Source organism: Gymnogyps californianus, chromosome 2 (assembly GCF_018139145.2).
Source record: "Gymnogyps californianus isolate 813 chromosome 2, ASM1813914v2, whole genome shotgun sequence".
NCBI lineage: Eukaryota > Metazoa > Chordata > Aves > Accipitriformes > Cathartidae > Gymnogyps > Gymnogyps californianus.
Genome location: NC_059472.1, coordinates 17,649,158 through 17,672,190, shown reverse-complemented (window position 1 = coordinate 17,672,190; position 23,033 = coordinate 17,649,158). Strand labels below are relative to the sequence as shown.

The window sequence follows — 23,033 nt, the reverse complement described above, 5'->3', positions numbered from 1 at the left end:
AAGACTACTTTTGAAATTTTGCTTAAATAGCAGGTGTCTCATACAAAATATGATGAATCAATAGGCTTTATCATTAAAGACCATCCTCCTGGGTTGGGGACAATTCAGAGAGTTACTCCACGCTGCATTCTCAGGAAGAGAATCTTGGTAAATGGAGCACCATCCACTTCCACATTAGTCAGCGTAAACTGAGAGTGCTTTTAACTGAACAGGAGCAATGAGCTCTGTGTATTGAATACTCTAATGTATTTGTTGCAACTGCTAATAAAGATAACAATTACTAATCACTTTGATAGTTATATTAAGTATACGTATGTTACCTTACAAAGCTCTGAACAACTACCAATAATAAAGTTACAAACATGACTTTAAAAAATATGAGCAAGTAGCAGTTTACCTGATAAATGCTAATGATATAACATAATCATTATTAACAGTGATAGTCCAGTCACAATCTCTGCTGTGGGGATAAGGATGAGGGAAGTTTGGTGAAAGTATAAAACCTGATGAGCCAGTCAAGTTTCCTCCACAGGGAGCTGTGAATAAAAATAAATTGGAATTGAGGAAAGAAGGTATGAGAAAAACAAGCAAGTACCAGCAATCTGTTCACTGACATTTGATGTCCTCCAAAAGTTAAACAAGAGACAAGTGAAGTATTGACAAAGCTTTAATAGAAACAAAAGATGTATACAAGTTTCTCCTTAGACAAATACTAATACTACTAAGTGAAGCACTTGTTTTTGAACTGTGTCATTTTTTTTGCTTGCATAACATTATGTCAAGGCTTTTCTGAAAATACTGTAAACTTGAAAAATGTTCTGGCTACAGACATAAAAAAACCTTGACTGTATAAGCTTTCCACTTTCTACTTCTTGTTAAAGGCATTCTAAAAGAAGCTTCTTAGGTTATGAAATATGATCTACCTGAACTGATAATGCATTTTCACCAGAAAGCACTGATTAGTAATTTGGATCAAGACTGATATAATATAAATGAAATTCAATTAAAACATTCTAGTGATTGCAGTTTTCAAACTCAGAGATAAATAAAACATCCTCGAAGCAAAGGCAGAATAGAACAAACACATTTCTCTGTGTGATTTTGAGGTTCCTAAATGTTATGTGTTTGTGGTCCAGAAATGTGAATATTTAATAAAAAGAATGAAAGTATCACTACACTCATGAAGTTTTATACTTCAGCTTTCTTTAACTGGGACTTCATAAAAGAACAAGAGAATAAGCACTTTTTCTAAAGATCTTTTTTGAAAGAACTTCTTAAATTTTATTCAAAAGATTCTAGATAAGATTTATAAAGACATAATTTTGCAAAATTGAATTCTACAAAGTGATCATCTGCAGTACCAGGGAAAGGAGTTGATTGCTCAGGTCTTCCATAACAGAGATTCTGTGAGCTCAAAGCTTACTTAAATCACTTATACAATCATAGAATCATTTAGGTTGGAAAAGACCTTTAAGATCAAGTCCAACCATTAACCTAACACTGCCAAGTCCACCACTAAACCATGTCCCTAAGTGCCACATCTACACTTCTTTTAAATACCTCCAGGGATGGTGACTCCACCACTTCCCTGGGCAGCCTGTTCCAACGCTTAATAACCCTTTCGGTGAAGAAATTTTTCCTAATATCCAATCTAAACCTCCCCTGGTGCAACTTGAAGCTGTTTCCTCTCATCCTATTGCTTGTTACATGGGAAAAGAGACCACTACCCACCTCTCTACAACCTCCTTTCAGGTAGTTGTAGAGAGCAGTGAGGTCTCCCCTCAGCCTCCTTTTCTCCAGACTAAACAACCCCAGTTCCCTCAGCCGCTCCTCATAGGACTTGTGCTCTAGACCCTTCACCAGCTTCGTTGCTCTTCTCTGGACATGCTGTAGCACCTCAATGTCTTTCTTGTAGTGAGGGGCCCAAAACTGAACACAGTATTCAAGTTGTGGCCTCACAGCAAGTGCCGAGTACAGGGGGACGATCACTTCCCTGGTCCTGCTGGCCACACTATTTCTGATACAAGCCAGGATGCTACTGGTCTTCTTGGACACCTGGGCACAATGCTGGCTCATATTCAGCTGGCTGTTGACCAACACCCCCAGGTCCTTTTCCACCAGGCAGCTTTCCAGCCACCCTTCCCCAAGCCTGTAGCATTGCATGGGGTTGTTGTGACCCAAGTGCAGGACCCAGCACTGAGCCTTGTTGAACCTCATACAATTAGCCTCAGCCCATCAATCCAGCCTGTCCAGATTCCTCTGTAGAGCCTTCCTACCCTCAAGCAGATCAACACTCCTGCCCAACTTGGTGTCATCTGCAAACTTACTGAGGGCGCACTCGATCCCCTCATCCAGATCATTGATAAAGATATTAAACAGAACTGGCCCCAATACTGAGCCCTGGGGAACGCCACTTGTGACCAACCGCCAACTGGATTTAACTCTATTCACCACAACTCTTTGGGCCCAGCCATCCAGCCAGGTTTTTACCCAGTGAAGAGTGCACCCGTCCAAGCCATGAGCAGCCAGTTTCTCCAGGAGAATACTGTAGGAAATGGTGTCAAAGGCTTTATTAAAGTCTAGGTAGACAACATCCACAGCCTTTCCCTCATCCACTAAGCGGGTCACCTTGTCATAGAAGGAGATGAAGTTAGTCAAGCAGGACCTGCCTCTCATAAACCCATGCTGACTGGGCCTGATCACCTGGTTGTCCTGTACGTGCTGTGTGATAACACTCAAGATGATCTGTACAGATCAAGATGATATGTACAGATATAAATCAACTGAGTGGGAAATTTACACAATATTTTCTAATGTCATGAGAAATAAATCACAAGTCATTTAAGAATTCAAGTAGTGCAAATAGAAGACTTAAGTAGATTAATGTATCCACAGTTACAAGACATATGAATATAGTCTTTCTACATTTTATGTATTTTTCTTATATTAAAAGGGAGCAATAGATAGCTAAATTACCTCAAAAACAAAGACAAAATTACAATCTTCCACTCTATTTTGGTATTATAAGTGGTAATGAATTCCAAAATCACCGTTTTATGTAAAAGCTAAAATATCACCTTGTTCTAGGAATACATAAATATTATAAATCAATAGTACTAGCAAAAACTTAGAGTAATTTTTCCAGATCTAGCATAATTTTTTGCTTCTCTTAACAATCACCAAATACAAATTTTATCATGATAGCATTTTCTCAGAGGATTTCAGTTGCTAGAGGAAGTTCCTTTAGCTACAAGGGAACAGGCTGGAGAAGTTTCATTTAGTACAAAACATTTACTTAATTTTACAATAAGATAATAATGGCAATCTCTCTGTCTTCACAAGATTAAAATTGGTATTGTTTCTAATCAGAAGCATCTTTTATTTAATGTTCTTTTGTCACAATTCTGAAACAAAATAAGATGAAATTATTACAAAACAATATGCTTCCTTTAACTGTAAAAGGGGTCACTGTAACCTTCTATCTTGCTGAACTAAAAGTTCATGCAAAAGAGGAACTGTGAGGTTGTATGCAATGTAAAGGCTGCTCGTTACCTGGAACCAGTGTTCTTCAGTATAACCCTGTACATTCATGCTCTTGAAGTACTTTAATGGTTCAGGCTGCACTATCTGCGTATCTCAAGAATGAAAATGTAAAGAGTGTCAAAGAGGACATTAAGGTTATTCACTGTAACCAAGCTTCATTGAAATGACCCCTAAACTGTATCAGCCTGATGACATTTTCTGAGGTACCCTGAACTTACATATGATGATACAAAGATGTTAACTCAAACTGTTATGTCCTTGCTCCAGACTACTTTCTGCCGATGTCTGCATTCGCGATACTTTCCTGATGTGGTCTTGATTTAGTTTAGTTCTTTGTTAAGTTCTTTGATAGAATATTTGCATATTAGTAGCTTCTTTCTTATCTACTTACTCTTTCATTTACACACATTAGCAGTTACTTTTTCTGTTTACAGTGAGACTGGTTCTTTCATTTAATCCTTCCCAAGGTCTAGTTGGTAATCAAAAAGACTCTCCAGGGAATAAATGGAAAGTACACGAAGTTGGACAGTCAAGATGTATTTTATTTCAAGCTATACCATTAACAGCAGTAGAAAACCCCATTAATCTTCAAGTTTGTAAAATATGTCCGAAGTTGAATTTTCTTCAGATACAGCAGTTTCAGATTATTTTATTTTTTAATTCATTAGATAGTAAGTTGAGAGTGTCAACATCATCTAATGAAAAATGTTATTAGACAATGTTGCCTTTTCCGTTTTACTATCTTCTCTAAAGCTGTTTAAAGACTTTCTTTCTCTGTGTGCTTGAATTAAATTCTTGTGTGTTTCAGAATCCATAATTTTCTGAATTTAATGTGTGCAATGTTATTATTAAGTGTCATAACATTGTTTTTAACTGAGCGCAGACCAGCTCTGAAAACAAAGTTTAAAGGACACCTATCTTTTATCGGACTAGGCACAAGACCTAAGACTGAACAAATATAATAACCCATCTAGAAAGAAAGGCAAATGTCAATACACTATGAAAAATGTATTTTTAATGTATCACACTGTGAAAACTAGATTTAGATTATGTCAACCTGTCTTTATAAACCTCTGTGTAGACACAGTAGTAAGCAAGCACTGTGCCAGACAATCTGTCTGTATGATGATCTTAGCATTCATTGTTTCTATGAGAAGAAGTACAGGTTGGGTTGTTTTTTGTCTAAAACATATTTAATTTTTCTGGAAGGCAACAAAGTACTATTCTGGCTTGCTTTTATTTATTTATTCACTGAATTACATTTTAACAGAAGAAACAATGTATGGTTTCATTAGTTATTTTTTTTTAATAAGATATATTAAATATAGAATCATAGAATCATAGAATCATAAAATCATAGAATGGTTTGGGTTGGAAGGGACCTTTAAAGGTCATCTAGTCCAACTCCACTGCAATGAGCAGGGACATCTTCAACTAGATCAGGTTGCTCAGTGCCCCATCCAACATGACCTTGGATGTTTCCAGGGATGGGGCATCTACCACCTCTCTGGGCAACCAGTTCCAGTGCTTCACCACCCTCACCATAAAAAATTTCTTCCTTATATCTAGTCTGAAGATATATTTAAACGTTTGTAATTAAATATGAAACAACTGCTGAAATTTTCCTTTGCATTAGTGTCATATAGCACCCATTCTGAGGAAAGCACCACTGGAATTCACTGTTTACAAAAAACTTTTCCATAGATATAAAAATGGAAACCAATACCTTGCTTAAAACAAAACAATAGAAACAAACAAAACCAAGCCACAACTTAAAAAAAAAAAAAAAAAGACCTATGAATTTCTGAAGAAACTCTGAAACTTCTGGGAGACAGTCCTTACTTCACCTAAATGCACAGCAAACATGAATCCTAAAATGACATTTTGCATGCCAGTATTTTTAATGTTATCCTTGAGCAAACTAAGTGAATACAATCATTTAAGATTCTGGTATCTAAACAAGATTGGATCTGGGAAGTCTTTGGAATGGAAAACACCTAGCTCTTTTGGGCACCACAGGCATAAGCCAAAGGACTGTCTTTTAGCAGAAACATATTCTCAAATGTATAATTTGTCAGAATACCTTCAGTATAGAAGAATCTCTAATTTTCATCATTTATTCAAATAGTTGAATCAATATTTAGCTCTTTGTAATTTTCCCATTGCTCTTACCTCTGAAATGAAGATGTTCTTTAAAATTGTATTACAGGCAAGACTGAAGGAATCTAAACAACCGAGGCAGTCCCACAGGTAAGAACAATTAACAAGTACATTTACCTAGTTTTGAGCATTAATAGTTAGGAGGTTGTCCTGGTTTCAGCTGGGACAGAGTGATATAATGAAAACATTATATTTTACTTTAGTTATTAAACTGTTCTTATCTCAAAAAACCCCAAACAAACAAACAAACAAAAAAACCCAACAAAAAAAGACAAGTGATGCACAATGCAATTGCTCACCACCTGCTGAATGATGCCAGAGCCGCAATCTGCCCCTCCCAGCCAACTCCCCCCTGTTTACATAGTGGGCATGACGTTCCATGGTATGGAATACCCCTTTGGCTAGTTCGGGTCAGCTGCCCCGGCTCTGCTCCCTCCCAGCTTCTTGCACACCTGCTTGCTGGCAGAGCACGGGAAACTGAAAAGTCCTTGGCTGAAGATAAGCGCTACCTAGCAACAACTAAAACATCAGCATGTTATTAACATTATTCTCACACTAAATCCAAAACCCAGCACTGTACCAGCTACTAAGAAGAAAATTAACTCTATCCCAGCCGAAACCAAGACAATATACAGTCGGTGTTTGTTCATAAGTGTGGAAATTACAAGTATTAGGTAAATGGATGCATGCAGTTAAGAAAACAAGTGGATATATATTTAAACATGTCCTAAGGACAGAGTGACAGGTGAGCACCTACATTTAATCTATTTAATAATATCACCAATTCAGTATTGATGATGATTAAAATTGCTAGCACAGCATTATAATAGGGTAATTATTTTTCAGTTTAAAAAATATTTTTAAACCAGCAATATCAAATAAGACCAGTATGATACAATATATTCATCATAAGGTCTGTTCCTAGAGCTCTATCATTCCTTTTACTTTTTCCCTTAAAAACCTACAGATGTTCAATTATCATTATTATCAAATACCTATTTAGGCATATAAGAATAATAAGAGATAGCAATAAAATATTTCTTTTCTGCAGTCTTCTAGCAAATAGTGTAGACAGTTCTTGTCCTCAAGTCTATACGCTCACGCTACACAGGAAGGCATAGTAAAGAGAGTAAGAACAGAGAAAATAACACTTTGACGTGGTAAGTAGAATAGCCACAGACACCAGCTCAGTACTGTAATATGTTTGCAAATACCTGTCTGCAGACATACATGGAGGAGGTGTGTGTGCATGCATGTATAAGCAAATAGGATGCAGACTTTATTTTGTAACAGCTAAGTTCAAGTTAAGTTTATTAAAGGCAGGAGAGTATCTGAAAGCTGTACAAGTGCTCCTAGCAGTTGCGGTCTCTGGCTAGTTCCTCCCTGCAATGTTTGCCCAAGACCAGACTACCAGGGATAGCAAAGCAGGAAGAATGCCTTTGTGGAGCTGATGTTCTCACAGTTGCAGTGCCCACTTTACACCACTCTGGGCCCAAGGGCTCTTGTCTGGTTATTTTAGGTGCCCTTGTTTTACCCCCCTCCTTGCAGACACGCCTTTCACACAGGTTTGCTTTGGACAGGACAGCAAGTACAGTATCTCATAATGATGTAACTCAGGGCAATACCACTGCAACTGGCCTATCCAATATTCTTCCACTAGCACTTCCTTGGAGTGGCCCATTTTCCTTCTTTTCTGCACCATCAAACTTGCAGATCCTATTTAACAGGTTACCTATCACAACCGTTAGGGAATTTCAGGTCAGCAGCTGCTGTCCTTTGAGACAAAATCTTCTGTCATTCTACATCATGGTATCATATTTGATTGCATTAAAGAACATACAGGAAATAAGCATCATTATTTACCAAACTAGCCAGATGGGTAATCCCATGATTATTTATCACTCTACCTCTACATTACGTTTTAGAAGTGGTAGTTTAGATATTTTCTAGATCAATAATAATAATGATTAGGATTGCCTCAGAAAAGATTACTGGAAGGCTACTATCTACTAGAGACTTTTGTAATTTGTTATTACTTTTCATCATGATTCAGTTAACCAAGTTAACTGAATGCTTTCAAAAGCTATTTAATATGAGCTATGTTAATCAGAATAGCATTAGAGATTGAGACAATATTTCCAGAAATAAATGGTATGTTATAATTTTTACTAATGAAAATTTTGTTCTTCCTAAAATAATGACTGACAGAGAAATGAGGGTACCATCTTCTCATTCTTTCCTGTTGCATGCTACTTTAGCACTTGTATAATTTTACCTGATCTATAAATTTACGAGGTCATCTGTTTGATATTTTGTACATACGGGCATACGAACTTTAACCAAATCCTCCACACATCACCATTTTTCAAGTTTTAAGGCAAAGCTAATAGTGTCATTGACATTGACTTTCTTGCTTTCTCTGTCACAGATCATCAAATTATAAATGATATGGCCTTGAGAGGGAAAGGATGAGAAATACTATGCTAACAACTACAGAGGAAAGATTTTGGTAACGTCCATCAGAGCTTTATACAGAATAATTTATCAGATGTGCAGTACCTGTATGCATTTGTTCTTCAAAGAAAGTTCCTAGAGCAGAGTGATTCATTACACCAGAATTTCAAAATTTAGGAAAGCATTATTTGATTTTTTCTGCATACCTATACAGACTGGTGGGTTGGGCTGCCAGAAGTACCGATTTTCTACCTGAATGCAGGTTATTCTCTCATCTCCTTGCAGTTCATACCCAGGGTCACACTGAAAAATGACAGTGTCTCCAGGTTCTCTTCCATCCCCATTTCTTGTTCCATTCATAGGGACACCAGGATCACGGCAGGCAGTAGCTACAGAACCTAGCAGAGAAGGGAAAAAATAAAATAATTTTTTTTAAAAGTCAGCTTTTCAATTAATTTTTGCCCCATTACATTTTTCTAATCAGGAAGCTCTGCAAATTGAAAATTTTCTTACTCACTTCTAAAATTTTAAGAAATGATCCAACAATCTGCTGCTTTTATACTATTAATTTTTGCTACCTGCTTTAATTATTGAAAGTGTCTAATTTTTCATTTAATCTTTTTTTTGAAAAAATTCTGTGGAGCATTGAAGTATGTAAAAAGGAAAGTAGGAGATTTCCTAGCGTCCTGGACACTGAGCGCTTCCAACTTAGAGGAATTTTTAATACGAATAATGGAAAGAATGGATTAAGAACCTCAGGTTGTCCAAGAAACTGCGCTTGTACACATCTTCAATTCTCCACAATTCTATAGTTCTTAAACTTATGTATGGTGTAACATTTAGTAGCAAATTTGGAAGTGAATTTCATTGATCACTCATATCTATATCCTTGCACATGACATATCTGCCATGCTAGGCTTTTGTAATAATATTAAAGAAATCACCTACACAAAAAATACACATGGACTTAGTCTGAGAGAATATACAGCTACACATAATGCATAAGTACAGATTATTACTAAGACAGCACACACAATCACAATGACTACAAGAGAAGTATGAGAGATTTATAGATATTTTCCCCAGATTTAACATATTATGATCAACATATTATTCAATATATTATGCACCAAAATATGTAAGCTTATGTGAAAAGTAAGCACATCAATGTTTATTTAAGTAAATATTATTTGCTACCTATATTATAGAACTGCAACATGTTATATGTGCTACAAATAAATAACAAATGTCAGAGCTGCTTGTGGAACTAGTCCCACTGAGCTCAGCAATCTGTGTAACATAAACACAAAGTGGCAGTACTACGATTTAATTCAGATGTCCTCTTTCTGGGAAGCTAATACCAGCAGACAGCAATGTATTCATCTGAAATGTGCGTGGTTTATATATTTACTATGTTTTTGAAGAAGAAATCTTGGTCTAAATAGGTTATTTCCCTAAAAAAACAAGTATCATGCTTTCCAAGACATACTTAATAAAAAATAAAAAAAAAAGCTCTATAAAGTTATGGGGCTTTTTATGGGGTTGTTTTTCCACATAAGAAGTCCTGAGTACAGGGGGAAAAAACACCAAAAAAATCCCACAAAAAATCAACTATGACCAGAAGTTAGGAAAATTTTTCCTCCTTATTCCTCAAAGATTAAATAAATATTTCTTTAAAATATTAACTACTGCATAATAAATGAAAGATAATTATTTTTTGTATATAATCATGCAAGTTTTTAAAATTTCTGCTTTAGACAGAACGATTAGGACTCCTGTTTATATCTTTAAATAAGCTGCTGGTTTTTAATTTAGAAAAATTATTACTAAAATATGGAATTACTAAATTTCACTGCACCATACTAGCAGATCTTGCAAATGTGGCGTGCAAGAGGATAAGATACTTGAGCTAGATCACACAGGAGTGAAATTTCGTCAAATATGAAAAGGTTCGTAACGTTAACACAGGTCAGAAGCAAAAAAGAAATCCTTAAGGTAAACTCAGACTGAAGCAAGTAGTAAACCTAGTCATATATTAATCTGCATTCCTCCCTGCTGAGAACACAGAACACACTGTATCTTTTGATGCCAGTCAGAGCAGTTCATATTGGAGAGAAACTGTGTTCTCCCTGTTTAAATACTACCTGCTTTGAATCTTGCCATAAACAAGAGTAACACTCCCGTGCCTTATCTGAAACATGCTGAAATCAATTCTAGAAGAATGGGGGCTGATACTTACACAGAATTTGTAATCAGTCTTGAAGTGCTCAAGAGAGAAAGTTGTTGCTATAAAATTTGTTATTAGCTGTACATCATATTGTTCTTACTAGATTGTATCATTCTGCAAAAGAATTGTATATGGCTGAAAAAGAAGGTAAAGGGCCACCCAGATCTATTTGGAATTTCTGATACAAACTGGGGTTTTTTAATCATGTAGTAATAACTATGCAAATTAACTTTATAATATGAGACATATATGCCAAACTCATAAACTTTTCCTTATTTGCCATGTATAGTAGCCTTCTTGCATACTTGCATATTTGTTCAACCTACTTCTTGCTCTTTTGACTCTGTAGCCAAATTGGTGAAACATGGATTGGATATGTGGAGTATGAAATGAATGGAAAACAGGCTGGTCTGCCAGGCCTAAAGAGTGCCCATGATCCAAAACCCAAATAGCAGCTGATTATGAGCGGTGTGCCTCAGGGTGGATGTTGACTTCAATATTGTTCAACACCTTCATTAAAGGTGGGGACAATGGGACTGAGTAAACTCTTGGCAAGTTTACAGACACTGGAGGATCAGTTGATATGCTCTAGTGCAGGGATGCTATTTAGGGAGATCTCAGTAGGCAGGAGAAGAAGCTTGAAAGAAACTTCATGAAGTTCAAAAAAAAGGTAATGCAAAATCCTGCATCTAGGACAAATCAATCCCAAGAACCGATTTGCTGGAAAGCAGTTTTGCAGAAAAGGGATAGAGAAGACAAAAACTCTTCTTGGGAGTGTGCAGCAAAAGCACAAACAAAGCATTCAGAAGTTGCAACAAGCAAAACTCCAACTGCATAAAAGAAAAAAATGGTTCAGTACAAGGGTGGTCAAACACCAGGAAAATTTTTCCAGAGGGGTTGTGTTATCTCCAACCTTGGAGATATTCAAAGCTCTATGCAGCCTGATCTGTTTGACTCTTTTGTGACCAGGGAGTTGGACTAGAGGTCTCCAGAGGTCCTTTCCAACCTAAACTATTCTATGACTGTTTTTTAACTTTGCACATTCATAGTAAATACACACAGACTTCACTTAAAAATAAAAAGACTGCTTTAAGACTGATTTTTGCATTATAGTGCTAGAATGCAAAAGAGAGGTTCTCTGCTCCCACAGTGGAAGTAGATAAATCGTTATTAAGTCTGGATTTTAGGCTTTTAAGTACTCTATCTCTAAAAGTCTAATTCTCATTTTTCAGAGTTTGTTCGGCAATTTGCAAGGCTCTATTAAGTGTATCAATTCTAATTGAAGGATTTATGAAACATTCTGACAGACAAGGTGAGCTACTATTTTAGAACCAACCATGAATGTCATACAGAAATTCTCAATAGGCTGATAAAAAATAAATTAATGTATCCTCAATGAATAAAATGTAAGAAAGGGAAAGAACCTAGCATGCCATTAAAAGCACTAGGATTCATGAAATGAAATATTTATTTCTACTTTCTCATAAATAAATAGTCATTTTGTTTTGATTTGTCTAAAATCTGTGGGAAGTTTTGCTTCTATGTTCTCTGTTAAAGTGCTACTTTAAGGAGGCATTTTAAGCAAGAGAAAAAACCCTCCATAATATTGCTACTACATGATATGTGATTTATTTATTCACATAGTTGTGTGACTTTAACTTCAATATCATCATCAGGATAATAAAACAGTGATGATTTCTTAGTGCAGGTAAACTGTAGAGCTACAAAGCTAGTAACTTACCATAGTTAGTATAATTTGTCCTACAGTCTTTGGGAACGTGATTGAGTAAAAATAGGTAAAAACCTTGGATAGTATGCATACTGGACAAGTCAAACACAGATAAGTTTTTGACACATCTTTTGCTCTAAATTTTTAATTTATATCTATATAAAAATCTCCAATATTTTGTTGCTGTTGTTGAGAGCAAGCACTCCAATCAGTTTTGTATCTCTCACCTCCATTTCAAAATATACACATACCTCTACAGGGCATTTCAACAAATGTAACTAACAGATTTAGATAAAATATTTCAACTGGCATTTTAATTTGATTGTTATTTTAAATGGTGGTAGAAGTTTATATATATAAATGGTGGTAGAGGTTTGTTTATTTATTTACTTATTTACTTATTTTTCTTACTTGTTCCCATATTTTATTGTGGAAATAACTGAGCATTATAGAATTCCTCAAAAAGACCATTTTTATCTTCATTTTTTTCCTTCTAATTCATTTTAAAAAGAATACACTAGAAGGTATCCAAACACAGTTCCACACTTCTAGTGAGGTTAAAGCGTAAATAAATTATTCTTTTACAGTATTTCTGAAAACCACATATGTTTCTTTGCAAGCATGTGTCTAAATTCAGCTTGCTTAATTAGGAGTGGGATTCATTTAATTTAATTTTGGCCATGTGAAAGTTAGGTGTCTTATTAATAGGCTTGGTTCCCAGATTTCCTCTACAGTCAATATCACAAAGGAGAAACACCTACTTCTGTCTTAAACACTTAACATTCTCATGTGATGGAAAAGAAGGAAACATCATCCTGATACATCAATCTTTTTCCATTGAGAGGAAAATCCTGTATGAAAAATTTATATTAGACATGTAACCTCTATCTTAAGAATAAATTTGTTATAATAAATTGTATTTTGACTCACTTGACATCATATATATGCCTCAAAAAGGAGATGGATTTTGTTTTTTTTTTAATATAAATCAAATTGTCAGAATAAGAATCCTCAAATACAGAAATATCTTTTGGGGGGGGCGAGGTTAAAAATAATGATATAAGAAGGAAACTGGAGAAGAAAAATCTCAGTACTGTATATAATTATAGAATTAATGAATTTCTTGAGAGCTAACATATATTAACCATATATTCAAATGGAATTTCTTAATCACAGCTTTCTGTAATATCTGCTGTACTCCTTAGTTTTTGTTTCATATGCCTGACTTTAGCCTATCATTACTACTGTTAAAAACTGTGTTTATTTGTTGGATTTCAGAAAGCATCTCTATTATAATTGTCTTGATGAGGTGTGTTCTGTATGGCATTCTCAACTCTCTGTTTGCCACTTTATTCTGTTTATTTTTGAAAGTTTCTTTTCATTACCTACCTTCAGCCTATTTTTTTGGTCTCCTTTTGAAGTATCTATACTGTTTTACTTATGAAGTGTATATTCCAGTATAATAACTGATTTTTTTTTTCTTATTATATGTTCAGGCACCTCAATCACTACCTTCATCGTTCCCCACGAAAATTTGTGGAGTAGGCAAAAAGCTCAGGAATTATAAAGGCCCTTATAACTTTGCTATCATACCTGCAATACAGCCTTGAGAACGTTCTGCAAAATAAATGGAGCGGGCTATCACAATTCCCCATAAGTTCATGTATAGGCTCTAAAGTTCTTTGTGACATATTAAAATTGATAGATAAAGTAAGAAAAGAATACATCAGGTTTTCTTCTATTACAATCATTGTAAACTCAGAGTTAAGAAAAGACTTCTCTTACAGTCACATTGTCTTGAATAACTAGTGAGGTATGATTTGTAAATGTAATCAATTAAATTGCTATAAACTACATTTTAGATGGGAAAAAGACAAACTCTAAAAAGTGTCTATGTCGTGGTTTAACCCCAGCCAGCAGCTAAGCACCATGCAGCTGCTTCCTCCTCCCCCTCCCAGTGCGGTGGGGAGGAGGAGAAAAAAAAGTAAAACTAGTGGGTTGAGATAAGAACAGTTTAATAACTAAAGTAAAATAAAATACACTACTAACTAATAATAATAATAATAATAATATAATAATTGTAATGAAAAGAAATATAACAAAAAAAAGAAATAAAAGCCAAGAAAAGACAAGTGATGCACAATGCAATTGCTCACCACCCGCTGACTGACGCCAGAGCAGCGATCTGTGCCTCCCGGCCAGCTCCCCCTGTTTATATAGTGGGCATGACGTTCCATGGTATGGAATACCCCTTTGGCTAGTTCGGGTCAGCTGCCCCGGCTCTGCTCCCTCCCAGCTTCTTGCACACCTGCTTGCTGGCAGAGTATGGGAAACTGAAAAACCCTTGGCTTAAGAGAAGTGCTACTTAGCAACAACTAAAACATCAGCATATTATCAACAGTATTCTCACACTAAATCCAAAACACAGCACTATACCAGCTACTAGGAAGAAAATTAACTCTATCCCAGCTGAAAGTCTATCTAAAGTCTAAAATTAACTCTATGCCAGGACAGTCTATTACCTAGTACACACAGCATGACAGGTGCAAGGATGACTGTGTGTGCAGCAAAAACCTGTGTGCGATCATCTGAGAGCTTTTTTCCCCTAATGAAGATAGAGAAATGCAGAAACTTATTTTATTCTTTCTCTGGGCAGTGCCAGTTTGGAATAATTACACTTCAATCAGTCAAAAGATGTGTGCTGGATTAAGGATTCAAAGAGACAGTTCTTGACCAAGAACTGGTCAACCTGTTCAATAGGTGAGAGATTAGTGGACAGATTAGACACACAGAGCCTGTATGTCTTTCTGCATGGTCAGAGTGACAGAAAGTGTTTCAACATTATCATTTCACACTTCAGAGCTGAGTGTGTTTGTGAAATAAAACTCCAGATTGTGTTTTGGTTTACACTGGGACATGGTTTTGGAGCACATACATTGATTCCTTTTAGATGAAACTAAACTGGAAGATACACTTCTGAACTACACCAGAACAACTCTGAACTAAGAATATCTCTGAAGATGAACAGTGTTGCTAGCAGTGTTTCAGTACCCGCTGTTTCAATCTATGTATCAGCTCCTCTTAGTCTATGTTGCTTGCTAATACAGAAATAGCCAAAGGATCCACAAGTGAGACTTAATATCTCAGATATCCATACAATATATTCTCTAATGTAGCCTTTCAATATGAGACCACCAATTCTCCAGAAAACATGTGCCAATGCACAGGTACAAGTAATACTCTGGAGAGTTACTTATCTTACCCCATTCCTGCTATGTGACTTGAAGGAACTGGGGCAGAATCTTGTTTTGGAGTTCCATAGCAGACAAGCCACGTAAAAAATTTCTCCCCCCCAAACTTGTTTGATTTGTCCTAAGAGCACTCATATGAACACATTCATATGTTCTGAGCAGTTAAGATGAAAGGAGGGAGTATCTTAAATCATCACTTGACTAGCTGTACATGACTGTACAAATGCTCCCACAGAGCTGCAGAAGCCATTAAACCAGCATTCAATCATACCCAGAAAGAGTTTAAACACAGATCTGTCTACAAATGGCCTTGATGTGGGGTATAAAAACATTTTGATACATCTTTTTAATAATAAGGTACCGAAATACCTTTAAACAATAAATCAGATCATTAAATTATTGTAAATTGATCATTCCTGCCTCAAAAATAGTAAGTTACTGCCAGGGTCCAAAGGTTTCTGATAGTTCATAAGCCCAGGCAATTTGATATGTGACTGTAATGTTCTAAGATGACAGCTCCATTTTCACACAGGAAAGATGCTTTGAAACATGGCCTTAAAAGTGTGACAAGGCAGTAATAGACTCCACTGATGCTGGGATCAATATAATAAATGTTTTGGGATTTCTTGCTGTTAACAGTGATTTCTAAATTTAGTTCTCTAAAGCATGCCAAGTCTAATATCAGTAAAGAGTCTGAATCCCAACCCTGAGACAAAATTACTTCTTCATTTTGATTAATTTGTGCATGTCTTCTGGAGAGAAAAGAAAGGGGAATTTTATTTGTTTATTTGAGAATTAAGGAAAAAAAACAAACTTTTTTTTTCTTTTTTCCTTTCTTTTTTTTCCTTTTTTTTCCCCAGAGCACAAAATCAGGGCAGAAGCTTTAAGCCTTCCAAATTTCAAGCTCTGCATAACACACAGCATGTCAAAAAGAATTATTATTAACTTATTTAAAACATCATGTTCTTCTAAACTCCTATCGCTTTAAATGAAGGCTTTCTATAATTGTTGGTCTTTCAAACTTGCATCAGCCTGAACTAATCCTGACAGACTGCACCTTCAAAATTCAAGCTGTGCCAGACTCCATGTAATACCTTAACCCGTATGGACACTGTAGTCTCCCTGCATCTCTAATACTGTTTGAGAATCAGGTCAGCCTGGTATTTGCTATCTCAAATCCAACCTTCTATACAACTTTTTCTGAAAAAGAAAGAATAAAATAGCTACAGTGTTTTTATTCAGTCTTCTACCAACAGAAGCACTGCTGAAATAAATTTGTCTATTTTTAACTTCTGTTTCTGCTGTAGATCTAACAGAGATTTAGGAGCATAGCCATTATAATTCTTAAGTAAATTCTAACCCTAGACTCAGTTTGTTGATTTTGCATGACTTCATAGATTCTAAGTTTGTTAGTTATTTTTTGAAGATTAAAATGGGAAAACATTAAGAATAAAGCACAGAATCAGAATTTCATTTGGGACAATGCACTCCTTCAACAAAAAGAGTTTAACATTTTGCACAGGGTTTTTCTAGGTTGTCTAGGCAAGTTCTCTGTTTACCTAACTCTTAGCTACATCATCTCAGGCACTTAACTTTGGGTTTCATTCCTCTCAGATTCTGCAACAGTAAATAAGTTAGGAGGTATAAGATAGGTCATTATTTTGCATGGGAAAAGAACAAACAAACAAACAAACAAAAAGCCCCAAACAAGAAACCCAAACAAACAAAAACCCCCAAAACACAGAAATTAGTAAACTGGGGTAGACCACAGTTCAAATCTCTCCTGTCTAATTTGAAGCAGAAGATAGAATACACATTGATGTGGCTTCTCACATAGAACTTCCTGACTAGTTCACGAGGCAGTAGCTCAAAGAATGCAATACATAGGCCTAGCTTCAGTTTCTGTTTCAAATACTCCTTAAGTATGCTAAATGAAATAAAAGCTTGGAAAGAAAATAGCTAAATCATCAGTTTAAGTTTCAGTTGCAGATCTTCCAGGAAGACCAAACAACAGATGAAATTCTTGAATGAATTTCTGGAAGAAGGGAAGGTTCATGTTGAATGTCTAGAGCTGGGACAGCAGATTGGCTTGCTTCTCTTGTTGCTCTATGGAGCATGAGAGATGATGGAGCAATAGATGTTGTGGATTGTCAATAGTAGCTTCCAGGTCACACACTCCAAACCTTCTCAGAGCAGCAGCAGCAACCACCTTGACAATCCAAGGCTCTAGCATAGCCAACAGGTCATTTTGCTGTCCAAAGCCATAGGAATGGTACTTATCTTGCAGATAGCAAGGTCCATCTCCACCATATCTTTATAACTCTCAATGAACCTTTCTGAGTCTTTTTTCCCTCTTACACCAAGCACTGACCAAATGCATCTAGCACCAAGCCTGGTACCACACATCAGAACAGGAAACAGATGACTGAAGAAGGGTTATACATTGGAACAGGAAGGATAACACTCCTCCTCAGTAGCCCTCCATGGGGATTTCCCTGGCTGCCTCTGAACTCACAGGGACTGCAACTTAGGCAGAGCACAAAAAGTTTGGTCTGTAACACAAAGTTTGAAGGTCTTGACACCCCAACTGTCCTGTGTACTTGTCTTTGCAAACATGTAATTGTCAAATATAAGTTGTGTGCATGCTATTGTCAAAAGAAGGGCTAAGTCAAGTAGATTGTCCCGTCCTGAAAAACAAGTTCACTAAGCGAGTTACAGATTTCTTGTGAATTTGTGCACCTGTATAGTGCCTCAGTGGGGATTTCACTGGCTGTCCTCAGGCTCACAGAAACAGGCAAGCCACAACTTGTAAAGTTGCATGAAAAGATGCACGCTGGAGACTGCTGCAAGGTCCTTTGCAAGGTAGTGGCTTCTTTTTTTTTTGCCCCTTTTTTTTTTTCTTTCCCTGTTTCCCAGTGTATGACAAATAATATTCCCATTTTGGTAATATTATCCTGATAATAAATAACCAGTAAGGTCTTTGTGTGGTATTGTTCTCTTAAACTTCTGTTGCATTATATGTGGGCACATGCACAGGCTCATGCATCCACACCCATGCATAAATTGAGTACAAAGTTTTCTGGGAGATCCCAACCTGCAAAAAAGCATTAGAGGTGACCCTGACTAGCAATCTTTTGAAGACAATTATTACCAAAAAATATAGAAACTAAAGCCATGCCTGGTAACCCCCATAACATACTATGCTCTAAGTATACTTTTGACAAGTGGAAAACAGGAGGGATTTTGGGGGTAAAAGCATCTAACCTCTGAAAATGACTACTAAATCAGGCAATATAATCCAGTGGTATGACTGGCTTGCAGTCCATCCAGGAGTCAAGCTCCCTACAGCATAGGGCAGAAGGGTCTGTACAGGAGCCAAGCTCCCCACAGTGTAGGTCCAAGAAGTCCATCCACAGGGCTGGAGACCAGCACTCCTACATTGTTCGGGAGCCTTGTGCTGAGCTGAAATGGGGCCCTGGGCAGGTGGTGAGGGGGTTCCCAGATGAGGCTGCTCAGGGCCAGTAAGTCCTGTTTAGTGCTCTCAGGACCCTGACATAGGGAAAGACTGTTTTCTTTAAGAAACTTTGAAAGAAAACACAAACAAATTAAGTTTTAAAAAGCTGGAAAAAGCTGAATTTTAAAAAATGTTTTACTGAATTTGCTGCTCATAGAAAGACTTAAATAATTACTTAAATTTCTGTGTGTAGAGTTGGCTTCAAGGATCTTACTCTTAGCTATTGAAACACACTTTATTTTAATAATTTTACTTGACATGTAGGAAAGTTATTAGTCATTTTGGGGAAAAAAAAACAGAAAAAAAAAGTAAATTTGGCAAGGGCCTTGGGGGAAAAAAAAAGAAACAGCTGTCTGGTTTGTGTTTGCATCTTTCTCCTGCCACATATTTATGGTTTTTTAGTTCAAACCTTATCTATATTTTGTGTATATTGGAGCTCATTAAAAAATTCACTCCATACATAGTTTAATCAGTGTAGATTCACCTGTTAGATTTTCCAAGAAGGCTCAACAATACAGGTATTTCTGAAAGACATCACAAATTCGTGGTTACCATAGATGTCAAGTCCCATGTTATTAAGTATTCATCATGTTGGTTTTGTTTTGTATTATATATTATTCTTTATGAAATCTGGAGATTTATACTTCTGTGTTTCTAACAGCAATGGTTTGTATGACCAGTAATGATAAGTTTTAGAATGCTTACCTGATAACTCAAGTTGGAAAACACAGACTACTTGGCCAACTGCATACTTAAATATTATTTCATTGCTATTGTATTCAGAATTTGTATCCAGATTATTTCATGCATTCTACTGATTATCAATCAAAAGTATTTAGTAGCAATTGTTAACTGAACTTGTTTTTAAAGTGTTGTTTACACTGTAACCTGGTATAGTCTCACATCTTTTTTGTGGGGGGAACAGTGGCAATCAAGTTCTTTGTTAAGGGACTTCATCTGATTTTATTGTCAGATACATTTTAGTTCTTAGGGAGATAACAGACACAGGTTTAACGGGATAACCTAATTTTCTGATTTCTTATTGGTTTTGTTGTTGTCAATTTACATTAGTTGTTAAAATGCATTTTGTTAAAACCATCTGAAGTACTCGCTCTTACCGTGTTTTATTGGACAACCTTATGAGCTATTTTTTCCCAGCTCACAAGTAGATCTCTTTTTCCATAAATATGAACTCTTCAGTGCTGAATATCTATTATCCCTTAAGCATTTGCTCATATCTTTGGCATTGAGTATGAAACCCAGCCCCAAACAAATTAATTGACATATGGTTTCAGATAATTTCTGGAACTCAGCATAAAATGGATACTGTGACAATATGTAATCACGCTGGCAATGCATTCCAGCTGGGGAGAAGTGTTTTGAAAGTCTTAATTTCATTTCGATTGCATGTTTTGGGGTTTGGGTTTTTTTGGAACTATAGGGGTTTTTAACTTTTTATTTCAGATGGCATATTTCTTTATGTGTTTATAGGAATACACGGAGATGGAAATGACTTCTCAGAAAGCAGCACTCACCAGGATCTTGGACCATACACAAAGGCTACTCATGCATTGAAAAATCTTACCAGTGATCACCCATTTTTTAATACCATTTCTACTGAAAAGATCATTAAGATGATCTGAGTAAAAATACATCTGTTTAATTTGATTCTTTACAGAATATTGTGCAACCTGTTCTGTTGCAACTGTTAAGGATACAGTTGTACAACAGAGAACAGCACTGCTGGTTTGCCTTTTCCTTGATTTGGTACTCTGGGTGAACTGAAATCCTCTGAAGAGAGGGGGAGATTGCTCCTATCTTAAAAGTTAAATTTTCTATTTTGTCTTTTAGTATCACAAATTGTATATATGCATTATAGCTTTACGGTTTCAAAATCCTATTAATATTTTGGGAGTTCTTAAAGATAGGGCCAAATTTGGAGCTCCTGACACCTGGTAAAGTAAGAAGGTGTTTAAAGTATTCAGCGTTTGTTGACTTTTTGCTTTAATTTTTTTGGTACTATAATTGAACAGTTTGGCATTGATACAGAATTGGCCTTATTATCTGGTGACATTCTGTCCATACACTTGAATGTCATTACTCTGATCTTTGTTAACTAAAATTTTTGATTTAGAAAAGCATTACACTATGATCACTTGCAAAAAGTTACAGAACACTGTCAGAAAACAGCGTCTGTTTTCTTTAGTCTCATTATACAGATTACACCTTCCCAAAACAACAATGGAAATATAAAGAAGAACAAGGATCCAATTCTCATTTTCATTTTCTTTTGCAAGGTTTTAAAATTCCTCTATGTAAATTAATTATATCTCAGACTGCATGTCTGAATATGTCCAGCCAGTAGCTGAAGTTACCAGTCCATAAATAATTTCTTCCACAGTCATATATAAAAGAATGAAAGATGAGCTTTCCTTCAGTCAAATGTCTCTGCTAGATCTGTCCTTTATGAGATCAGGTAGCTTACTGGAATGCTTTTAAGAAAAAATAAATATTTCTATGGCAATAAAATAGCAGCAAAAGTCTCCCTTTAATTTAACTATGTTACAAAACACCCAGCCCTAGCCAGGAATGGGGTAACAGGGAAAGTAGGAACAGACAATGAGCTGACAAACTTGAAGTAACCTCCATGTTAAGAACTCTTCTCAAAACTGAAGTAATAAGATGTATATGGAATGTAAAAATCCATATATAGAATTTGAAAGAATTACAGCTTGAGAAAGAGGCTCTGGATTCCACTAGTGAAAGTTTTTCAAAAGGCATCAAGATTAGTTACAGAACATGAAAAAGTATCACTGATCAAGTGTAAATCTAGTTTGATATGCCTTCAAGGAATTTCACTTATATAAGTATATTTTGGCCATTGTCCCAAAATATTACTTCTCTCTAGATACATTTTTGTGACATGTTTATTTCATTGCAAGCTAGCGATAAAAATTCCAAAACACCTTTCTTTCTTATGGTATGGATTACATACAATAGAAAACACACTTCAATTACACTCATTGACTGAAAATGAGATGCATAAGTGAGAGGAGGATAAGACCTTGGAGAAACAGAAGATAAATCTCAAAATAGCTGTCCCTCCTGTACATTTATGCATTCTACTGTAATCTGAGTGTAGAAAAAGGATAACAGTCCTGAAGATGTATCCATACTTGCAGGAAAGAGCCCATCATGTGTGTGTGTGTGCACGCATGCACTCACGTGTGTGCCTGTGTACATCTGTAAAGGATGGCACATGAGTCATAAATAAAGGAAACTACTGATGCTGAAAATGCCAAACAGAAAGTCCATCTCCAAAGTAGAATTAATGCAATACCAGAATTTGTCAGTGAAAACAGAGAGCAGAATAACTATGGCATCTCATTTATTTGCCATTGGAAAATGGTTTCCCCAGTCATATGATTGAATGTCAATTCCATGCTGTTTTCTTCTGTGTTTTGTACCAAATGCTTAACAAGATACCTTTATGGACAATACTGCAAAACCAGCTCAATACTACTCTCCTACATGCAAAACATATTGTAAGAAGATATTTCAATGAGGCAGGATGAACTTCACATACATTTAAAGATGCAAAATGTTACCTTTACATGGTTTCATCAAAATAATTCCTATAAACCTCAGCTGAAGAATTTGCCAGTCACGCTGCAGTTTGCCTGTAGTTCTATGTAAGATTGCTAAAAAGGACTGTTGAATAACCAATGTCGTGTATGAATGCAGAGACTGATTTTCAGGGTGAAATCTCCACAAGACAAGTGGTTTGGGAGATGCTTCTTCGTACATAGAAGACAAAAAGTAGCAAGCCCTGGTCTCATGCAGTTTTGCTCACTTATTGGTAGTCATGGAAATGCAAGGAAGGGAAAGCTTCATTGAGATTATACTACTTACCCAGTCAATCAAGGCACATAATTTTGGTCCCAAAGGAGCCTAGAGAGGCAAACTGTATTATTAAGTATAGGCTACTATTTGGTGATCAGGCTTCCTTATTCCCTCATTCTCTGATTTGCTACTGTGACTAAAATCATACATTTGCATATGTGGATATAGACCAAATTGTAATGCCCTTCTATTGATGTCACAGCTATCTGTTAGGAAGACAACTGTTACACAAAATAGCGTAACCCGTATACT

The 23,033-nt window shown here is 36.1% G+C and overlaps 1 protein-coding gene across 3 annotated transcripts in view; it reads right to left on the bottom strand.

The window, feature by feature from the left end:
- Positions 1–23,033, bottom strand: part of CSMD3 (CUB and Sushi multiple domains 3) — a 748,293-nt gene that overhangs the window by 225,624 nt on the left and 499,636 nt on the right. For all 3 annotated transcript variants that reach the window (XM_050890742.1, XM_050890743.1, XM_050890744.1), the window contains 2 exons: positions 8,364–8,555; positions 398–536 (listed from right to left, as the gene is read on the bottom strand). In XM_050890742.1, the coding sequence (XP_050746699.1) occupies positions 398–536; positions 8,364–8,555 (331 nt within the window). The remainder of the gene's footprint in view (positions 1–397; positions 537–8,363; positions 8,556–23,033) is intronic.